Raw genomic sequence first — 21,807 nt, forward strand, 5'->3', positions numbered from 1 at the left:
TATACTAAAGTTATTAAAGATGGCGTTGCGTCAAGCATAAGTTGAATTAAACTAGAATGATCCATTAGTGGTTATATATTAGGTTAACTAAACTTGATTTAATTAATTTACGTTCAGTGCAAAAAAGTAAGATTTTCTGTCACCATTGTTGCTTTAATAACTTTTGAATCTTTATTGCAAAAAAAGATTCCGTTATTTAAAAGTCGTTGAATGATTTAAAACATTATTTCCAGCATTAAACAACTTTTTAAATAAAGTTAAATTTAATAAAGTTATGTTTAATGATTTAAAACCTTTTTTATGAAAACATAATAAACAAATAGTTCATGTGTTTTCAGAATTTTATTACTAAAATAACTATAATTTAATTGTTAAATTACTTCATAATATTTATGAAAATTCTGTCAATATAAAAATGTAAATGATAACACACAAAATTTTGAGAATTTCGAGTTTTTGTTAGACTGTAGTAATAAATAATTCCATCTTTATTTAATTACTAATTATTATAAATGTTATATTTAAATTAGTCATGGGACCCCCTACCGTGAAGAAGCACCTACCGTGGTTTTTGAAAAAATCAGTAAATTTTTAATGTTTTTTTCTTAAAATTTTTTTTTAGTATTGTTTTATACAAAACTAACTTATTTCAGTTATAATATATTTTTATAAAGATATATTTTTAAAGATTTGAGATGTTTTTTTACCCGCAAATGATTTTTTATTGCTTTCTTAAGAAAATCTTTAACAGTAAAAACAATTTTGTCTAGTTTTATTTTATGGCTTAAAATTTATATAATTTTTTCGATAAAGTTTAAAATAGTTGTAAAAACATTGATTATTTTAAATTTTATCAAAAAATATTAGTTTTTTTTGTATAACATTGTTTAATCCTTTACACGATAGGTGATTACGAAAGTTATAATAGTTAGCACTTACCGTTTATAAAAATATTTTATCGGACGTGTTTTATTTTGTGAAGTTTTCTCTCTAAAAACCCATTTAAGTTAAACTAAATTACCAAATAAAGGTAATTAACCCAAGACACAGTGGGCCAGAATTCACTTTTACTGGACAAAATTCATTTAATAATAGGGCTATATTCACTAAAATTAGCATGAGTACTAATATCAAGTCTGCCTTTTTATGAAAGTAATATTTTTCTTATTTCTTTGCAATGGATACCTTTATTTTGCTAAGCAACAACCTATTTTGGTATTTGCAGATTTTTACCAGTGCTATATTCACTAAATTCGGCATGAGTTCCAATATGAGATCACATTTCTTATAAAAGTGATAAATTTTTATTATTTAGTTGCTATGGATACTTATATTGCTTAGTTACCGATACTTTCCTTAGTTACAAAGGGGTAAATTGATTTTTGAATAACTTTTATCGAATTTTCGACCCACCTAAATTTAATAACAGTTAAGTATTTAGGTAAGTAATGGTTTAGCAATAGTAAAAACAAAAAATTGTGAAAGAAAACATTGTCATCATAACATTTTACCAAAAATTATAAAAAAATAGTATCGTTTGAAGATTGTTTAAATAATTGTAAAACATCTGAAGGAAACGTTTTATGATTTGTTAGGTGTGATGTTGATCAACGCAATGATGAAATAACAGGATCACTGGAAACTAGGAGTCTATTGATTTGATCAGTATTTGTGGATCTTCTTACTGTTTTTCGGCTGAAATTTTCGCGATAAGATTTGAAGTGTTTATTTCTAGCCTCTTGAGCTTCATCTGACATAAGTTCGATGGATAATATACAACTTTTAATTATGTGATGCGCATGTATCAATGTTTTATGAACTGATTGAGCCATGTAATACCATGGATAAAGGGACACACATAATCTAAGAGTGTCAAAGCAATAATCAGTCTATTTTAAATCCTGAAGAGAGTGTTACCATGAAAATGTAAAATTTGAATAAAAGGTTTTGATATTTTTATAAATGCTTTAGCCAGTAGCATTATCAAAACCAGCCTTACACGTGAGTGTCATTGTTTTTATTGCTTTGTCGTTTAATATTGAGTGCCTCAGCACAAGTTCCTGAAGTGAACAGATTCTTTGCAAAGTATGAATCATTAAATCTTTTAAATGAACTGAAACCAAACTGTAATATTTTCAGAATAACATATCAATTTTGCATCCCTGACCTCATTGTAAGCGGGGTAGATGTTATATTCTTTCTTCAAGGCTCCGCTTTTAATCAATTTATATGAAGCTTTTGTCAGGCTGGCATCAATTATTTAAGCCAGTGCTTTGTCTGCTAAATAATTACTTGCTTTATCTGTATTTGAAATATTTAAAACGTCCTTGGCAGCAATAACAATAGATTCATCTCTTAGTTTTTTACTAGCAGCAAAAAATAATTCATTGGATGAATGAGATTCAAATATACCAGATGCACACCATTTTTTTAGTTTTAGTATAACTATCATCAAATGTAACTGGTTTTCAACCACGTCTACTTGCAGTTGGTTGATTGTCTTTTACTGACAATTAAGCAGCATGCCTAAAATCAACGTCTTTAAATTCAGAAATTTTTGGCTGAATAAATTTCTTCAGTAATATTTTGTTTTGAAATATAAAACCATATCTAAATAATTCTTCTAACAAATATTTTGTATTTAAAAGTTTAAATGTTAAAATATATATGCTGCGTAGGGTACTAATTCTTGTTAGTAATTAAGTTATTACAAATGTTAGTAATTAAAATTAAAAGCAATTAAATTACTGTTGGTGTTAGTAATTGAATTACAAACAACTACCAAAAATATGTTGTTGCTATGCTATGCAAAGTAAGTATCCATAGCAACAAAAAAAATTAACTTCATAAGAATTGTAAATCTTATGTTAATACCCAATATTGTGTACTGCAAATAAAGAAGATATCAAAAAAATTGAACGTAAAAATAAGGCTGCTGAAAAAAAAATTAATTAAAAGAAAAAGAAAAACAAGAAAAATCTAAAAGAAAACAAGTTCTTACAATAAAAAATGAAAATAAAAGACAAAAAAAAAAAACATTTAAAAAAAGAATTTAAAAAGAAAAAAAGTTTAAATTCTGAAAAAAGTTTAGGAGGATAATTTTATAACCAATGTCTTCTTTGTTTTATAATCATACTAAATTTATGTATTTGTAAATTTGAGTATAAAATATTAATTCGAAAACCCTAAAAAAAAATCTGTTATGGCTATGGAGTTAAGAAATTTTGAAGTTAAAAGTTTTCTTAAAGTCGCGGTAGGGGGTGCCATGACCCTACCTTTTTTTTTAAACTACCAATTATACAAGTCAGAAAATTTATAAGTCTTGTTCAAGCTTTTCTAGTTACTTGCGCGTATATTGTTTAGTTATTTTTAATGACAACCCTTAATACAGTATATTTTAAATTGCTTATGAGTTATACTATTTTTTAAAAAGATTTTAAATAAATGCTGCCAATAATTGTCCATTTTTTATGGTTTGTCAAACCCTGTCATGCTAGACCCTGTTTTGCTAGGTCTTATTTGTACACCATGAAAGCTTCCTTCATTAAAGTTGATATAGTTTCCTTTTTTTATAATTCAAATTTAAAACTACATTTATAATTAACTTCTATTATTCATTAGTTAATGTAATTTTTAATGGTATTAGCTATAACTAATAAGATAAAAAATGATTTTTTACTAAAGTATAACTATAATAATTATAAAGTTTACTAAAAACAACAAAAAGTTGTAATCGTGGAAACAGCGTATCAAACAAAAACATAGTGCTGTATAAAAGTGTACATCAAAATATTAAAACTAATATTAATATTTTGTTTGGTAGCCCTTATACTTGAAAACTTTATCGCATCTTGATCATGGCCGTCGACAAGTGGGGGCTTGAGGGGGGATATAGTCCCCCGCTTTTCGATTTGTTGCGCCTCTGATAATATTTTTATAAGCAATTTGAAAACATTTATACAACCTTCGTTATTTAAATATCTATAACTAATTTCTTTAATTGCAAAACAACTATAAAAAATTATTTCGCAATTGAATAAATAGTAAAAATAAAAATGCCGCAAATATGTAAATAACTTTACATTTTACATTTTGAATGAAAAAAAGAACTCGTTGTATAGAACTTGTTTTAACGTGGTATTGAACTTGCTACAACTAATAAAAAGTTGTTTTGCTCATGTAAGGCGATTTTTTTTTAATAAATTTGCATTTTCCTTTTTTTTTATTAGAGTTTTAAGTTTCATGAATTTAATAATTAGATTAAAATATTATTAGATAATATTTATTATCTAATAATTACAGTTTGCAAATTAGATTTAAATAAGTTTGTGATAATTATAGTAACATTATGTAACAATTTATTATATGATTTACTTCGGTGGTATGTCTTTTAAACGAAAATTATCTTGTGCGGAAGGGAAGCGTCGTAAACGACTGAAGGAAATGTTGCAAGGGGCAGATACCAACCGCACTATTACTTCTTTCTATGCAAAAACTGTTGTCTCATCAATTTCACCTAAGTTTGCCACTACCTCTAGCCCTGAAACTACAGCTACTACAGCGTTTTTTTTTTAGATAATACTTCGAATTCTAATGGTTTTAAAAATACTTTTACTACTGCATCTCTTGCTAACCCTGATACTACTGCTAATACTTCTTCTTATGCTGGCTCTGTATCCACTGTTACTTTGGCATCATCTTCTAGTTCTGTCTTTAATTTTTCTTCTTTAATTACTAACTCAGCGAACAATCATGTTAACTCTGCCTCCAATGTTACAATCTAATAAAAAAAGCATCTAAGTGATAGTCCGCATCAACCTGTGTTGATGCGGACTATTACTTAGATGCTTTTTTTGTTTTTCCAAAACGTACATGAGGTAGCAAGGCCATAGACAACTTTTTTTAAATGCTTTGGGTAGTCAGAAGCGATCATTTTGTCAGCAATGGTACAAACTGTTTCCATGGTTGCATTATAACGAATGTAACGATACAGTTTTATGCTACTATTGTATGCTAATGGAGATGCATAATTTATCATCTTAAAAATGCAGCGAGGATGTTTTCACAAAAACTGGATTTTCTAATTGAAAAAAGGGTTTACAAAAATTCCAGAAACACCAAAATACTCTTTCTCATCGAGAAGCCATCGAGAAGGTTATAACTATTCCTTTAACAACTAAAGATATTGGTGAACTTCTTAGCAAAACTCATGCAGAGGAAAAAATGGTAAATAGAGCAATATTTCTCACCAGACAAGGTATTGCTCTGCGTGGTGATTACAATACAGACAAAGATTATAAAGAGTTTAATTCGAACTTTTCTCAGTTACTTAATTTCAGAAGCAAAAATAATCCCGCTTTAACTAAATGGATGAGAAAGTTGCAAGATAAATTTACGAGTGCAACTATCCAAAATGAAAGTCTGCAGATAATGGGTCTCACTCTACTTAGAAAAATTACGTCCAACATTTCTGGAAAATGATTTACTATTATGGTAGATGAAACCACAGATCAGTCCAACACTGAGCAAATGGTGATTTGCTTGCAATATGTAGATGAAGATGACTTGGAAGTGCATGAAGTGTTTGTCGGACTTTATAGTATGGAAAACACATCGGCTGAAAGTATTACTGCAACTATCAAAGATGTTCTTATGCGGATGAATCTTTTAATTAATGATTGTCGCGGTCAATGTTATGATGGTGCCGGCGTCATGACAGGTTGCAAGTCTGGAGTTGCAAAGAGAATATGTGACCTCGAACCCAAAGCACTATATTCCCATTGTTATGGTCACGCTTTGAACTTAGCAGTACAAGATACACTTAAAGCTATCAGCATCATGAAAAATGCTCTGAACACTGTTCATGAAATTACAAAGTTGATAAAAAATTTCCCAAACGTGAATGCTTTTTCAAAAAGATTAAAGAATATATTCTCCCTAGGACACCCGGTATTTGTATACTCTACCCTACACGCTGGACGGTAAGAGCGGAATAATTTTATTCCATATCCGAAATATGAAGCTCTACAAGTCGCTTGGGAAGAAGCTAAATCTGAGACAAAAGACAGTGAGATCGTTGCTCGAATAGGCGGAGTTGCAGTACACTCGGAAAAATTCCCTTTCTCGTTTGGAATTGAATTGGGCTAGACTATTTTATGCATGGTAGACAGTTTATCAAAAAGTTTGCAAAAGGTTACACTTTCGGCTAGTGAAGGTCAGAAAGTTGTTGAGAGAACTTTAATTACATTGAAATCTATCTGGTCTGAAAATTCATTTGGGCTATTTTGGAACCGCATTGAAATTAAAAGAAAATTACTTCAACTAGAAAAACCTGCTTTGCCCCGCCATCGCAAAGTACCTCGTTGTTTTAGAATAGGAGCATCTGCATCAGTATTATCTGAAAATTCTAGTTTTGACTTTTTTAAAGATATTTTTCGAAGCTATAGAAATGGCAATTGGTAGTATTCAATCTAGATTTGAACAACAAGGATATTTAATGCTTCAAAAGATAGAATCAGTACTTAAAAATGTTTTATATGAAAGTAGTTCAATAAATAACGAAGTTCTTGCTTTCTATGCTACAGATTTAAATGCTTCAAGACTGCATGCACAATTACAAGTTATGCACGAATCCACAACTGAACTAATAGACACTCTACAAAAAGTCCTTAATTGTGTCAGGTAAGATATGAATGGATTTCCTATAAACCTTACTGTTATATATTTAATAATTACGACTGTCAGTGTATCTCAAATTGACTAACATATGCACTAAAATGCGTATTTGTATGCCAATATAACACATAATTTTTTGTGTATTACAGAGAAGCAAATGAAGTTGAAAAGGAATCATCACTGGTGCATGCTCTTAAATATACACACACAAAAAACTAATGAACTTAACATAATAGATATAGCCAATGATTTTTGTAGCCGAAGTGAAAGAAAAACTGTATTTGGACAATTTTGAAAAAAAATCTAGAAACTGCTGTAATGTTTTATAATATTCTTATACTATATAAAACTTGAAGTTTGTAAAAGTAGCCAAAATTTGGTTTCTGTTTCTTATCTATATAATAATTTCCGAATCTCGTACGCATTCGTAAATTCGTAAATTTTTAGGCCAAATTTTAATTTTTTTTTTTTTTTTATTATTTTTTTTTTTAGGTGCCCCAAGAAGTCCTTACGATCTTGTCACAGAGCACCGCGGAAGTGCATTTAACCGGGAAGTTCACGCCTCCTTCCTTACCGTGGCGCGAAAATTTGTCCAGAGCTCGTGTCGAACCTGGATCTCCTGCTTATAAAGCAAGCGCTCTAACCACTGCGCCACGGCCGCAGTGGTTAGAGCGCTTGCTTCATATTATTAAAAATATTTTTAAGTAATAAATTGCTTCAAAGACCTACAAGATATCACATTTAAAAAAGTTAGTGTAATACATACAGTATAGGCATTACTACAGAGTTCCGAAGAGTTTTATTGTTAAGAGACATGTTATTTGCGCCCCTACTCTTTCAAGCCCCCCCCCCCCCCGATTAAGTAAGTTGTCTACGGCCATGTTGATGGCATTCCACCAAAAAGCATTTGACATTGTACGATAGTTGTGATATTTTAGACCTTTTAAATCTTTTTCCAAAAACAAACAGTTTTATTTAAGAATACTTATGGAAACCTTTATCACTTTAGCTGATTTTGTTTTAAAATATAAGGTTTCCTCTTTTGTATACAGTCTCGAAGACAGACTTCCTGTAAACAACAACGAGTGGTTAGGGTTGACTCAACTACGTGATACTGTTCTTGAATTTTGGTTTTTATTCCATTAGAACTTCAGACTTCTTTTATTCCTTCTTTAATTCCATTAGAAATTCAGACATCCTAACAGTTTGGCAATCCATATTGGTAAAAGTTTTTCTTAGCGGTGGCTTTCAAATTTTATCATCAGTAGTATTGTATTTTTCTATATGTTTACGACTGTTTTTAATTAATTTCCTAGAATACTCTAGTTGACGCAAAGTTTAAAAAATTTATATAATAAAATATGTAATTAAGATATATTTTAAAGAAAAAAATAAAAAAACTATCAACATTATTTATTTTCGATAATTCTTTACGTTGAATGCAAATCAGAACAGTATTTCGGAATGAAGGAAGTAATAAATGAAATTCTCCACTAGCATGTGCTATTTCTTTATGCACTTTTGTCCAATGAAGTTTGGAATAAAATGTTTTTATTTTCACATGGTCGTACTTACGTTCAAACAATAATTGCAAGTTTCAAAGTTATCATAAGAAATGCCATTAAAATTAAAATTGTAAAGAATTGTAAATAAAAGAAAATAATATAGGGTATGTATTTCTATAATCACCTGAGGCGATTTTAGGGAAGGAGGAGATAGGGGGTGGTACACCCCCTCCTCACCCAAAGAAGATGATTTTCAAGTTATAGTCGGTTTTTTACGAAGTTAGTCGGCTAGTCGGGTATTTGACACAACTTAGTCGGGTAAATTTTAGTTTTGAGGACCTTTTTTTTTTTTAGAAGCCAGTCGGTACTTATTAAGGATTCATCCCCCCTCCCCCCCTTATATTGTTTGTAGAATCGCCTCTGATAATCACCTTTATATATATCAGCATTAAAAAAGATGATGTATCATGTATATTATGTATGATATAAATCATGTGCCAAAAAGGTGTTAAAAAGATGTTATATACATATAACATCTTTTTGGCACCTTCCTTTATAAAATTTTAAAAAAGTGACATTTTTGAACTCAAAATTTTTTTTTTTAATTTGAGAAAAGTTTATTTTAAAAGAATTAAATAGGTTTTCATTTACATATAGCATATATAACTTTTTAATTCTAAATTAATTTCATGTCAAAATAGTATTTCTATGATAAATTGTAAACAACCAAGTTTTAGATTTAATTTAAAAAAATATTTCTTTTAAATCAAGATTTTTTAAAATTTTGATTTAAAAGAACACTTTATAGTTAAAAATTATATAAAACTATTGAAAGTTATCTCAAATATTTTAACTGTTTATTTTTGTATAGTCACCTTTTTTGGGTTGTTGTTTATTTCTGTATTTCAAATGTTTTAAGTGCTTGATAAGTAATGTTTTTTACTGTTAGGCATTATTTTGGTCAGGCACTCGACAAGTTGTACACGATTATACTGCTGTTCAAAATTATTTCTTTACACTTGAAGATACGTTTGCGGGGTATTATAAACATTTTTACTTTTTGTAATAAAAAAACTGACATAATTGTAGTCACGAAATGGTAATTTTAAAAACAAAGTACGTAGCATGATGCAGCTATAATTTTTTTTTAACATCTAGTTACATTGTTAATAATCTTCAGTGGTGTGGTTGCAAAAGTTGTCAAGGGGGGATAAACTTTAACAGTTGTAATAAAAGTTGCACAAATTATGCTTTTTACTCCTATTGGTTAAAAGCTTCAAAAACAGTACGTTTAAAATTTTAGTAAAATCTTGCTTTGTTTTTCTTTTCTGAACTAAGTTGTTTTAATTATGAATCTTTTCTCTGATGATTTAGTTTGCCGAAAATGCTAATGGAACAGCGTATGTGATGGTAAATGGAACAACTGATTCTGGTCTAACTGCCTATTACAGTAAAAGGTTTAAAATAGTATACCCTAAAATTTGTCACAAAATATGTATTTTTAAATTTTTTTTTTTATTTTTACATTTTTTGCGTCCTCTGAAACTCTGATGTTTGATTATTATTTGGCCAATTCCTTTTACGATTTTTTTTAGTTAAAAACATTTTTTACTTTTTTTACGATTTTAAGTTGAAAAATGAATAACATATCATTAATTAACTGAATGAATTGCAATTATTTTTTTGCATTTATGCTAAATGTATCTTCTGAAAAAGAATTTAGACTTGTTCTTGAATATTTATTTATAGAGGGCTTCTTTTCTTTATTAAAAATTTTTGTCTGTTGTTCATTCCAGAAATTATATGCACATTTATTTTCACATATTATACTGTTTCTATAAATAAGAGATATAAGTTTTATAAATTATGATATTATAGCACAATCAAATGAAAAAGTTTGACAGTTAAAATGACAGTTTTAAAATGCGATTATAAAGCATTACCAAAAGCACCATAAATCTAACTATATTTAAATTGAAAAGCATATAGTTTTTGGGGCTTTCAATACCGCTATTAAAAACTGGTGTGGAACTAATTTATTATGAATTATTTATTTAATAATATACTATTACTAATTTATAATAATAAAACTACATAACAAACCCGGTTTTTAAACTAAACATGTTCAGATGAGAAACCAGGTAAAGAAGATGAAAGCCATGAAGTGAACAACTCTGATGAATGTAATGATGCAGAATCAGATTGTAATGACTAAAGTATCAAGTTGTAGCAATATTTTTAATGATATTATAAAGAAAACTGCTCATGAATGCAGTAAGAAAACATTTTGAGGAAATATCAAGTTTGTATAGAATACTTCATATAGACTGAATAAGTTTTTTTGACAACCGTTTGTAACTAGTTTTTTTGACAACCGTTTGTAACTATGCGGTAGTGGTGTAGTGGTAAAGCGCTCGCTTCATAAGCGAGAGGTTCCGAGTTCGATCCCCACCACGTCCCTGGTAGTACCGCGCTCAACTTGTTTCTCTGCGCAGCGGCCTTGTTCGTCAAGGTTCGTGTTTCGGAGTTATAGAGTCGGAAGAGGGTTATAAACCACTATTAAGTAGCCTCCTCAACTGTAGTGGCCTTCTCGGCCTTGAGGAGGTGAATAACAAAAAAAAAAAAAAAAAACTCTATATTGCAAAAGCATGTTTTTAAGTATGAAAATAAAAAATTAAAATAAACATCAAAACTTAATGAAACTAATTGAGAGATTTGTAATGAAATTGATTGGTTCCCATGATTGAGAGGTTAGTAATGGAACTGGTTGGTTTCCATAATTGAAAGGTTAGTAATGGAATTTATTGGTTCCCATGATTGAGAGATTAGTAATGGAACTGGTTGGTTTCCATAATTGAAAGGTTAGTAATAGAATTTATTGGTTCCCATGATTGAGAGATTAGTAAAATTTAAACCACGCAATCAAAAAACAATTTTAAACATTGGAAAAAATAGTTTTAATGTGGAAGTTAATTTTAAAGTTTTAAAATATTTTTTTAAAGTGTTAAACTCTATTGAATTGGCTGTTAAAGAGCTAACCAAAACTAACTTCATAACTTTAACCAATAAAGATGTTCACATGTTTTTTTTTTTAAATCTTTCTCAGAAAAGATTTTAAGTTTAGGTGTGCTAGTTTCACACAAAATTCAATACGAAGAGTTTAAGTGTGCTGGATTTACTCAGAATTCAATGATGATTAGTTTAGGTGTGCTGGATTCACTCAGATGAGGAACACAATAAACATTTAGTATTGTTAATGAGATGTTTGCAAAACCTAAACTGTTTTAAAATGGTGATTGTCCAATAAGTTGCATTACTTTTCTTATATATTTTTTTGAGACAGTAAATGTTTTTTTAAACACTTTTAGTTTGATAAAAAAAGAGGATGAAATTCTACATCAAAACAAATTATTATATTTTTGTATCAAATTTTGGTCAAAAATCTGTAATTTTTGCCACTTTAATATATATAAGATATACACAAAATTTGATGTAACAATCAATAAATACTGACGCAACACAATCTTCATGCAATGAGTGAGCGACATGATTTACTTGCAATGAGTGGCGCAACATGACCAACTTGCATATGAAACACTTTAAATTATGATTGCTTGGATTTTTTTTTCTAGCTGCAATTATGAAAAGCGTTTATATAAAACTGTTTGAATTTTAAGCATTAAAACAGCAAAAAAAAAATTTATACTTATATTGCTTAAAATTTTATTTTATTTATTGATTAGGGGAGAGGGGGGCACATTAGGACACTTTTTTAAAAAGATATTACAGATTTCGTACTGTTTGACAAAAAATTAAATTTTTTGCTGAAAAAGATAATTTAGGTATTCGTTCTTCAAAAAAAAGCAAAGTCGAGCTAGTTCAAATAAATTATGGTTGTTTTTTTTTCTTAAAATCGAAGCTACCAATAGTCCAAAACTACCCCACAAGAGGGGGTAGTTTAGGACAATGTTGGGGAAGTTTAGGAAATATAATAAAAAGACAAGAAATGTTTCTTAAAACCTAATTTTTTCGTTTAGCAGTAATTATTAACAATAACAGAATCAACAGAACTATTAGGAGTAACATAATTATTCTTATAAAGATCTCAAACCATTAATGAGTTTTTTTGTATATTCAAATAAACTAAAATGAAAATGCTATTCAATCACATATCACTCTTATTAATAAAAAGATAATAAAAAAAACAAAAAGTTTGAATATAAAATGGATGTAGATAAACATAAAATTTTTCTTTTTGTTCGAATTGAGAGAATTCATAACATTCAACCAAGTTTAAATGTAGAAAAATCAAATTTAAATATTATTCCAGAACCTCTTGAAATGCTTCCTGCATTGTTTGGCATAGGAAGTTTAGCTAAGACTTCTGCAATTGGCACCGACCACTTATTTTGTATATCAGGAAAGTAAAATATATTAAATCCTACTTTTTTATCCAATAAATTAACAACCAAAATGTTTCCATTTATTTCTTCAATTCTGCAAACAAAAGCTAACGTTGCATTGTTAACTGTTGAAGCACATTGGACTAAACAAAAATCTCCATGATTTAATGCTTCTGTTTTCAATTTTTCTGTGTATACAACAGGCTTGTCTTCAAAATCTAAACTTATTTTATTTTGCAAACAAGAATTACTTTTATTGTGCATACAGGTAGAGCCAGAGACTATTGCATTAATTTTTTTTTTTGGGGGGTTGATATGCTTGTTAAATATTTTCTGTTTTGTGTAAGTTATAGATTCTGTTTTTGGTGGTCTTTCTGGTGTGTCTGTTAAAATTCTTGATCTCCCTTTTTTTCTGCCTCTTGATGTTTTCTTTCTTGGATATGCTTTTGGGTATTGTCTAATCATTTCAGGAGATAAAACTGGTGCAGATGGCTGTGACGGCTCATCAGTTGAGTTTTTATATGCATTAAGTGACTCATTATTTGGCACAGTAGCTTCAAAAGTTTTTACTATAGAATGATTACTAACATTTGAGATTTTAAAATCTATGTAGCTTTTTTTATTATTGTCATTAATACTAGATTGATAAGAGATGTAATTAAGGCTTTGGCTTGTTACCTCTGAACAGTCAAAATCTTCATTTGTGAATGCATTTCTTGAAAAAGGAAAAATACCACATTTTTTGAACCCTGCAGTAATATTATTTGGTGTAAATGAGCTATTATATGCAGGGGTTACTATACTGGCTAAATCGTGAATTGTTATAGTTCTTCCTGGGTGATTTAACAACCAGTCATTTTGAGATACAGAAAGTTTTTGTTTAAAAGGACCCAATACTGAAACATCAAGAGGTTGAAGTCTATGTGTACAATGTGGTGGGAATGTAAGTAAAACAATTCCATTTTCTCTGCAAAAATTGATTGCATTAATAGTACAATGGCTTTCGTGGTTATCTAGTAATCTTGTAAAATCTTGTTTTCTTTATTGCACTTTGAATGGAGCTTTAAATGTTTGAGCACTCGTATAAAAAGTTCTCCTGTCATCCATCCACTACTAGGGTTGTTAGCAAATCCAACACAACCATTAGGTCCTCCTGTTAGCATACGCTCTTGAAATCTTGCTCTAGGATAAATAAAAACTGGTGGTATAGTGTTTCCGACTGCATTAATAATAGCACACATAGTTACAAGCTGCCCTCTTTCAGCTGAGACGTTTTGACCAACTTGCTTTTGACCACGCAGAGCTATGACATTTGGTGCCTGCACAACAGTCATGACACTTGTTTCGTCTATGTTAAATATGTGTTCTGGAGAATATTTTGACTTACAGAGTACTCTTTCTAAGTTGAGTTGAAATTCATTCACATTTTGTAGGTTAAAACTTGTTGCTCTTGTTAGACTTGTATTTTCTGGTTTGCGCAGAGAAAGCTTTTTGTGTCTTATCATAAATCCTTTCATCCATTCAATGCCAGCAATTTTATTTTGGCTCCATAGTTCAGGACATTTTTTCAAAGCATTACTATATTCATATGCTAAAATTCTAGCTTGGTAATAAGTTAAACCATAATTTATTTTTGATGATTTCAACATATAATTTTCTAACAATGCTTCTTCTGCATTAGTAAATACTTGATTCACAGAATATTTGGTTGAAAAGTTATCACTTTTCGATTTTCTATTATTTCTGAGCATTTTTATTCTGTAAGCTAACGTACTTTTAGAGAACCCAAATACACCTGCAGCTTCTCTTAACTTCATTGTTTTATCAAAAACATGTTTAACTGCAGTTTTTAAATTTTCCTCGTTTATAAATCTTTCACATTTTTTTTTATAATTGCGCACCATTTTTAAACTAAGTATAATTTTATTTGAAGATAAGTTTGTTATGATCCGCGCAACACGTCCTAATGTGCCCCGTGAAAATCGTCCAATGCTGCCTCAACCCTGATCTCAGGAAACATTCCACAATTTTTTTGTGAAGAATTTGTGTTTTATCGTTGAATTTTTTTATTTACGTCGCAGAACATATACCTTTCACATAAAATGCAAAAAATAATTCCTTTGGTGGAGAAAGTTTCTTTGTAAATCCTTACACTTAAGAATTAAAAAAATTAGAAAAAATATCAAAAACCACAAAACGTTTGTAGAAAAGCTACCTGAATGCCTTTGTGAAAGAAATCCTATGACACTTACGTGTGAAAGTACTTTCAGTCGACGAATATATTTAACTTTGTTGAAGAGTTAGTATTTTTTGGATTATTCGCGTTGTCCTAAACTACCCCTGTCCTAAACTGCCCCCCTCTCCCCTATAGATCTTAGAATTTGTGACATTTTGACTCTTAAGAATGTCAAAAATTCTAAGAATTAAGAATGTTAAAAATCATGTGCATCTTTAATCAACTTTTGAAGTTGAAATGTTCTTTAATTATTTGAAAAATTACATTAAAGTATAACAAGAATTACAAATTACTTTTTGTGATGTTTTTAACAATAACAAAACCAGAGGTGGAAAGTAACAAATTAATTTACTCGCGTCATTCTAATAGACCTCTTCATAGTTCCAATAATTTCGTGCGCACGCATAGTTAATAGTACGTCATGGTTCCTTATGCGCAGAATCGCATGAAAGAAAGTAAATGCACAGATATATTATGAAAACAATCTTGAAAGAAACAGTTGTTTACATGAGATTTCTTTTCTTTTTTTTCATGATAAAGACATCAAATTTGCTTTATTTAAGTTTATTTTAACTATTTTAAGTCTCACTTTAATGTCTAATATATACACAATATATATACATATATATGTGTGTATAAAACATATGTATGTATGTGTGTGAGTGTGTGTGTGTATATATATATATGTATATATATATATATATATATATATATATATATATATATATATATATATATATATATATATATATATATATATATATATATATATATATATATATATATATATATATATATATATATATATATATATATATATATATACACACACATATATATATTACCATTTCGCAATCTTCTTTCAATTTTATTACTATTTAGAGCTTTTACGTTCAACGTAAAAACTTTTTTGTTGTTGTTATTTTTTTCTTTGATTACAAATATTATATAACAAAAACATATAAACAATGTGGGTAAAAAAAACTTATAATAGTTTTTTGTAAATTTTTACTAATAAATTATTTTTTTTACAAATTTAAGTAAAAGTACACATAATGTGAACTTTTTTCTTTTGCTTAGATATATTTTTTTAAGTATTGTATTTCGCTGCATTTTAAATCATATACGCTACAATTTTCGACCGGTAAAGTTTACTTGTTATTTGGTAAAATTTCACTCAAGTAGCAGCACTTTTACTTAAGTACAAAATTGTGTTACTCTTTCCACCTCTCGACAAAACCACTTTGTCAGTTAAACCTGGAACTAAAAACTTCTGAATAACTTAGAACAGCCAGCCAATCTTAAATCTGATTTCTCCTCTATAACAGTCTGCACTGGCTTGTAAATTTTAATTCCAGAAAAAACTCATTTATTTACTTCCAAAAATTGTTGTAATACTTTTGATGGATATGCTAGTACTAAACAAATTCCTATGTAAAAGGCTCTTACTCTTACTGAGTTACTTTAACTAAGTTTTCTACTTTGCTTTTTTCTTGGAATATCATTCACGGTAAAGTTCTCATGGAAAGCATGTACACAATCCATTAGAAAGTTAACATCTGCTAAGGTTGCCTCTCTTTATCATGCTTGCCATTTTCTTATATTTGACTCTATTTTCCACCTCTTCAAATCTCTTATTTGTTCCTGTAAGTAATTCTGTTGTCAAATCTGGCCTGGTTCTTCTAAAAAAGTTTTTTCTCTTTTTAACCAAACGCAGAATGTAAACTTTATTGAACCTGCTCTTTTTACCAAGCTTTAATCACTATCTAATTGCCTCAAATTTAGATTTCTTTCACTTTTCTACAAATACTTTCATGGTTGCTACTCAAAAAAGTTGTTTTAAGCAACATAAAACAATTGGGTTGTTGAGTAAAAAGGAGGGAGAATGTTTCCTTAACAACCTAAATAAGGAATGCAAAGAGTTCCATTCAGTTAGAAATCAGGAGCAAAAGCAAAAGCCTTGTTTTAAAAGCTTTTGAAGCTTTTGAATTGCAAACCAAAGCTGATAGTGAACTTTTAGCTGAAAAGTAAAAAAGTGTGTTGTGTGTTCTGAGCAAAGTGAAAATTCATTTTATAGAAAACATTTTTGTCTTGTTTTTGATCATCAGACTTAATATAAATATAATATAGTTAAAAAAAAACTAATAAAAATAAGACTTATAAATGAATTCTAAAGTTTCAAACTGTTATTATTGTATGTCAGATTGCTTTGCTATTTCATTAGCATTTTTATTATTTTTACAGAACAAATTTATTTATAACAAATATTATTAATATTTTAAAAGTTACATAAATTTTAGTGATACTCCTTATGTGAAACTTTCAACTTCTGAAACTTCTGAAAAAACTTGAAACTTCTGAGTCTTTGCTAATCTTCATTAGGGTGTCTTATAAAATGATGAAAATTTGAAAATCAAGAGACTATACCCTCTAAACTATCTGATTTGGTCTATAAAGATAGAATATATAAAGAAATTTGATCCAAAGTTAGCAACTTTGCTAGGTGTGTAATTATAAATTCAGAGAGATTTATAATTTTTTACTGTTTTACGCGCATATTACTGAGAAAACGTTCCTTCAATAAATATAAAAAACCCAAACTTACAAACTTATTTCACAGAATTAAATAATGAAATAAACAACCTTTACAGTAAGAAAAAATGAATTAAAATGTTAAAAACCTCTTTTTGTTAAATTAAACGCATAGGAAAACAGTTATAAAGTATAATATACTTTATAACAAAAAGAGGTTTTTAACATTTTAATTCATTTTAAAAAAATTACAAGCCAAAATGCCAAAAGATCAACTCACAAAAGCATATACTGTATATGCTTTTGTGAGTTGATCTTTTGGCATTTTGGCTCGTAATTTTTTTCTATGATCTTTTTTAACAAGCATTATATTTTGCCTATCATCATTTGAAGATATCTTCACAAAGTCTTGTATAAGCTTGATGTTTCTTTCTGGGCAGTCGTTAGAAATATTATCCCAAGATTTTACTCCAACGTAAATCCATTGTTCAACTTCGCTTTTTAGAATTCTAATAATTTTAAAAAGATTTTTGAAATATTAAAAAGATTACCTAAGGCAAACTTAAATTCTTCTACTAGAATGTTATGTTTTGTTTTATCTTTAAACTCAAATGTTTTCATTTTTAGCATTTTAGTGTATTTTTTAATGAACTTCTTTATTTTGTCCCCAAGTAAATAATAAAAAAAAGTTATTTTATCGATAGCAATTAAATTTAAGTTAACTAAAAACGATTACGAACTAAAAAAATATTCGTTATTTTAAAGGTAACTAATTACCATACTTGAGCTCCTTTCGAATATTATCTCCAAAACCTACAGATCCATACAGATATAACTTCGGTAACAACACAATTGATCCCAAAATGATTAACACAAACTCCTTCAAAAAACACAAGTTCAAATCCAAGACGTTTTTTTGGACACGCAATGTGAAACTTTAACAGCCTGAATCTGTAGCTTTTTTCAGAGTTTAAAAATAGGTAATATCTCAACACACTTTCAACAGAAGGCAATTGGTTTCTTGGTAACTTGTTTATACGGTAATTAAAAAGGTAAACAGTTTTTCTAGGACTAATAGAGCAGTTGTATTTTCTCTTTGCACCTTGCTTTATTTTAGTTTTTGAACATTTGGTGTTAAAAACAAATAAAAATTGATATTGAGAACACTTCTGCACTAGTTAAAATTATTTAACAAGCAAATCAAAAAGAGAAATTTATAAACATTCTTTAGCTTATCTAATATATTATTCTGTATGATTTTAACAACAATCTTTTTTTCATAACAATTATTACAAAAGCGAAAGTAATAAAAATACGGAAAAAATTGTTATATTTAAACTTTCAAAATATACATCTTGCAATTGTCGACTAGATGAACCGTAACATATGGGTATTTTCTTTTTCTACAGTCCAAATCCCAAACATTTGAGGGTATAGTCTCTTCTTTTTTTTAGGACACCCTAAATGTATATATATCTTTAAAATGTTTAAAGTAACCCTGTTTTATAGTAACCCTGTTTCAACCTATCAATCTATGAATATATTTTGATAAAAGATCATCGAGGTCATTTAGAAATAGTTAAAAACTAATCCTAAGTAAATACCATAAAATAGTACTAATAATACAAGTAATAATGATAATAATAATGATGATAAATTAACAATTATAAGAGTTATAAGAAAATTATATATTAATAAACCAATATCAATTTCTAAATAACAATCGAGTATTATACACTAACAAGAAAGTTACAAACAGTCATGTACTGACAAAACGTAACAAAAAACCATGTAACTTGATTTAACAAATATAATAATTTTAAAATCAATAATCATAATAAAAATAATAAAATTCATATAAGTATTTCATTAAGAAATAAAAATAAATAAACAACAAAAAATTTTCAATAACACTCACAATTAAAAACGTTTCACACGCTCAAACAAATATTTAAATATAAAAATATTCAAATATAAAAGGGAACCATATTAAAATACCCAGCAAACGCACATCGTCCCTCAAACTTACTTTTCTTAAAAAACTGAACAAAATTTATATTTTGCTTTAATTCTTTTTAATTACTTTCCATTTTCAAATTTTTTTCTTTTAACTTTGGTTTTTTATCTTTTCTCGTTTCTTTTTTTCGTTTTTTTTCTTTTGTTAATTTATTTGAATTGGTTTTTAATTATTATTATGTTTTTTGCTTTTTTATTTCTTTCTTTTTCTTTTCTTCACTCAATTTTTATTTCATTCATTTATTCCTATTTTAATCTTTTTGATTTTAAAGTAACCCTGTTTTAAACTAACCCTGTTTTATAATACGCTTATTATGTAAGTAGCTTAAACTTCAATGATTTAACTCATATGCTTCAGCTAGGCTATGCGGAATATTTGATATTCAGCAATATTACTATTTATGGCATCATTACTTGAAACAGTGCACCATAGACAAGCCCCTAGTTTACTTTACTCTACACTCTAAAAAAAAAGGTAGAAATTTCTACCTTAGGGTAGGATATGTGATATACCCTTAGTAAGGTATAATTTTCTACCCTTTAGGGTAAAAAATTATATTATAAACAATTATTTTTCATTCAATTTTCTAACTTAAAGGTATAATTTTCTACCTTATAAGGTAGAAAATTATACCTTACTCAGGGGAATCACATATCCTACCTTAACTAAAAATTTCTTCATTTATTTTTTAGTGTGTAGCACTTTGTGTGAAAACTAAATATTCATATATTTCTATTTTTAGTTATTTTGGAATGGTAGAGTTGCCAACTATGGGACAAATGAAACAAGTAACTCAATTGGTAGTGATTGTGGTAAACAATTTAGATACAAAGCCAAAGTAAGAATAATTTTATAGGCAGTTTGATTAGTCACTGCGGTGTCATCAAGTCATAAAGCATTAGTTTGTATGAGTCATTTTTTGTGTACTTAGCATATAAGATAGCTGTATATTTAACGTTTGTATTGTAATATGAAACTACTCTGTTTTCAATGTGTTAATAGAATCCGCCATTTTCTATAAAACCAAAAAATTGTATCTCTTTTTCAAAACAAATCAGACTATTTTTTGTTTAAAATAAAAATCAACTAGTAATATAAAATAATATTTATGCTAAAAGTTAACTAGTAATTTTAAATAATTGGTTTAATATATTTTAAATTTCTTGAACAATATAAACTCTGAACATATAACTTTTATATAAAAGTAAATTAGTTATAATTGTAATATGCAGAGGCGTATTAGGGCGTTGGGGGGGGGGGGGGGATTTTAACCCTCCTAGAAAAAGTTTAGTAAAAAAATTAGTCGGAAAAATCGGACACTGAAGTTAGCAGATTTGGATTTTTAGTTGGAAGTCGGCAAATGTCAGCCAACTAAGACCTTTTGTTTTTTAGGCCTTAGGCAACAAAATTTTTTTTGCCTGTAGTCGGTAAAACCCCTTTTTTTACTCCCCCTCCTCTTTTCTTCAACCCCCCCCCCTCCTCTTTTCAGCCCTGGTTATACAGTTATTAACAAATATAGGTTTAATAAAAATAATGTTAGTCATTCAATAACTTAAAATATGAAGCAAAAAACTTACTTTGTAACTTAAATTTTTCTTTACCCTATCTAGCTATAACTTGAATAAATAAAAAATAATTAAAAACAGTTAAAATCAAGTAACTGAATTTTAATCATTAAGAGTCATTTTTTGTAAGAATCAGGCAGTCAATGGAAGTGACCTCCTCCAAATTGCTTGAATTTTTTATATATTGATCAGAATATAGAAAAAACCTGTTGGGGAAAAAAAAAATTTTCAAAAATGTTTCGTTCACTCGGAATCTGGGCTTAAATTTTTGAGATTTTTTTAAAAATTTTTAGAAATTTAGTTTTTGCCACCTTTGAACCCATTTTTTTGGCAAGGCAAAAAGTTGCACATAGCTTTTGTAGTTAATATCAGACGTAACCCAAAAGCTCTCTCCAAAAAATATAAAAAAGTTACGTGACACTGTGCGGTTGGCTAATTATCATAGTTCAAAAGTACAAAATCAATCAGTTTTGTCAACTTTTAATCGGAGTTAATTCTAGCGGCGAAGTGTTGCACACAATTTTTCTTTTAGGATTTGAAATTATCAAAGGTATTGAGTCTAAAAATGCAAAGAAAGTTATGTGATACCTAAGGCCTATTAATATATTAAGGCTTGAAATTGGAAAAAAATGTTTTAGTATACTTACAAAATGAACCATTACGGCAGAGGCGCTTAGTTTTGTAAAAATGTAAACATATCCAACTGTCAATACAAAAAGGTCCTAACATAATAATAAAAAAAATTCGTGTGATCTTTAGATGTTAAGTTAAAAATAAAGGTACAAATTGTTAAAAATGATTAAGTACGAAGAGATATTTTTTTGGACACACAGATGAGGTTTTCGCTCACAATAAAATTTCTATCATCCAAAAT

The 21,807-nt window shown here is 28.4% G+C and overlaps 1 protein-coding gene across 2 annotated transcripts in view; it reads left to right on the plus strand.

The window, feature by feature from the left end:
• Positions 1–21,807, plus strand: part of LOC124817494 (ADP-ribosyl cyclase/cyclic ADP-ribose hydrolase-like) — a 62,221-nt gene that overhangs the window by 23,090 nt on the left and 17,324 nt on the right. For both annotated transcript variants that reach the window (XM_065812069.1, XM_065812068.1), the window contains exons 2-5: positions 9,130–9,218; positions 9,339–9,465; positions 9,555–9,637; positions 20,111–20,206. In XM_065812069.1, coding sequence (XP_065668141.1) covers positions 9,130–9,218; positions 9,339–9,465; positions 9,555–9,637; positions 20,111–20,206 — 395 coding nt within the window. The remainder of the gene's footprint in view (positions 1–9,129; positions 9,219–9,338; positions 9,466–9,554; positions 9,638–20,110; positions 20,207–21,807) is intronic.

Source organism: Hydra vulgaris, chromosome 12, assembly GCF_038396675.1.
Source record: "Hydra vulgaris chromosome 12, alternate assembly HydraT2T_AEP".
In the NCBI taxonomy this organism is placed as follows: domain Eukaryota; kingdom Metazoa; phylum Cnidaria; class Hydrozoa; order Anthoathecata; family Hydridae; genus Hydra; species Hydra vulgaris.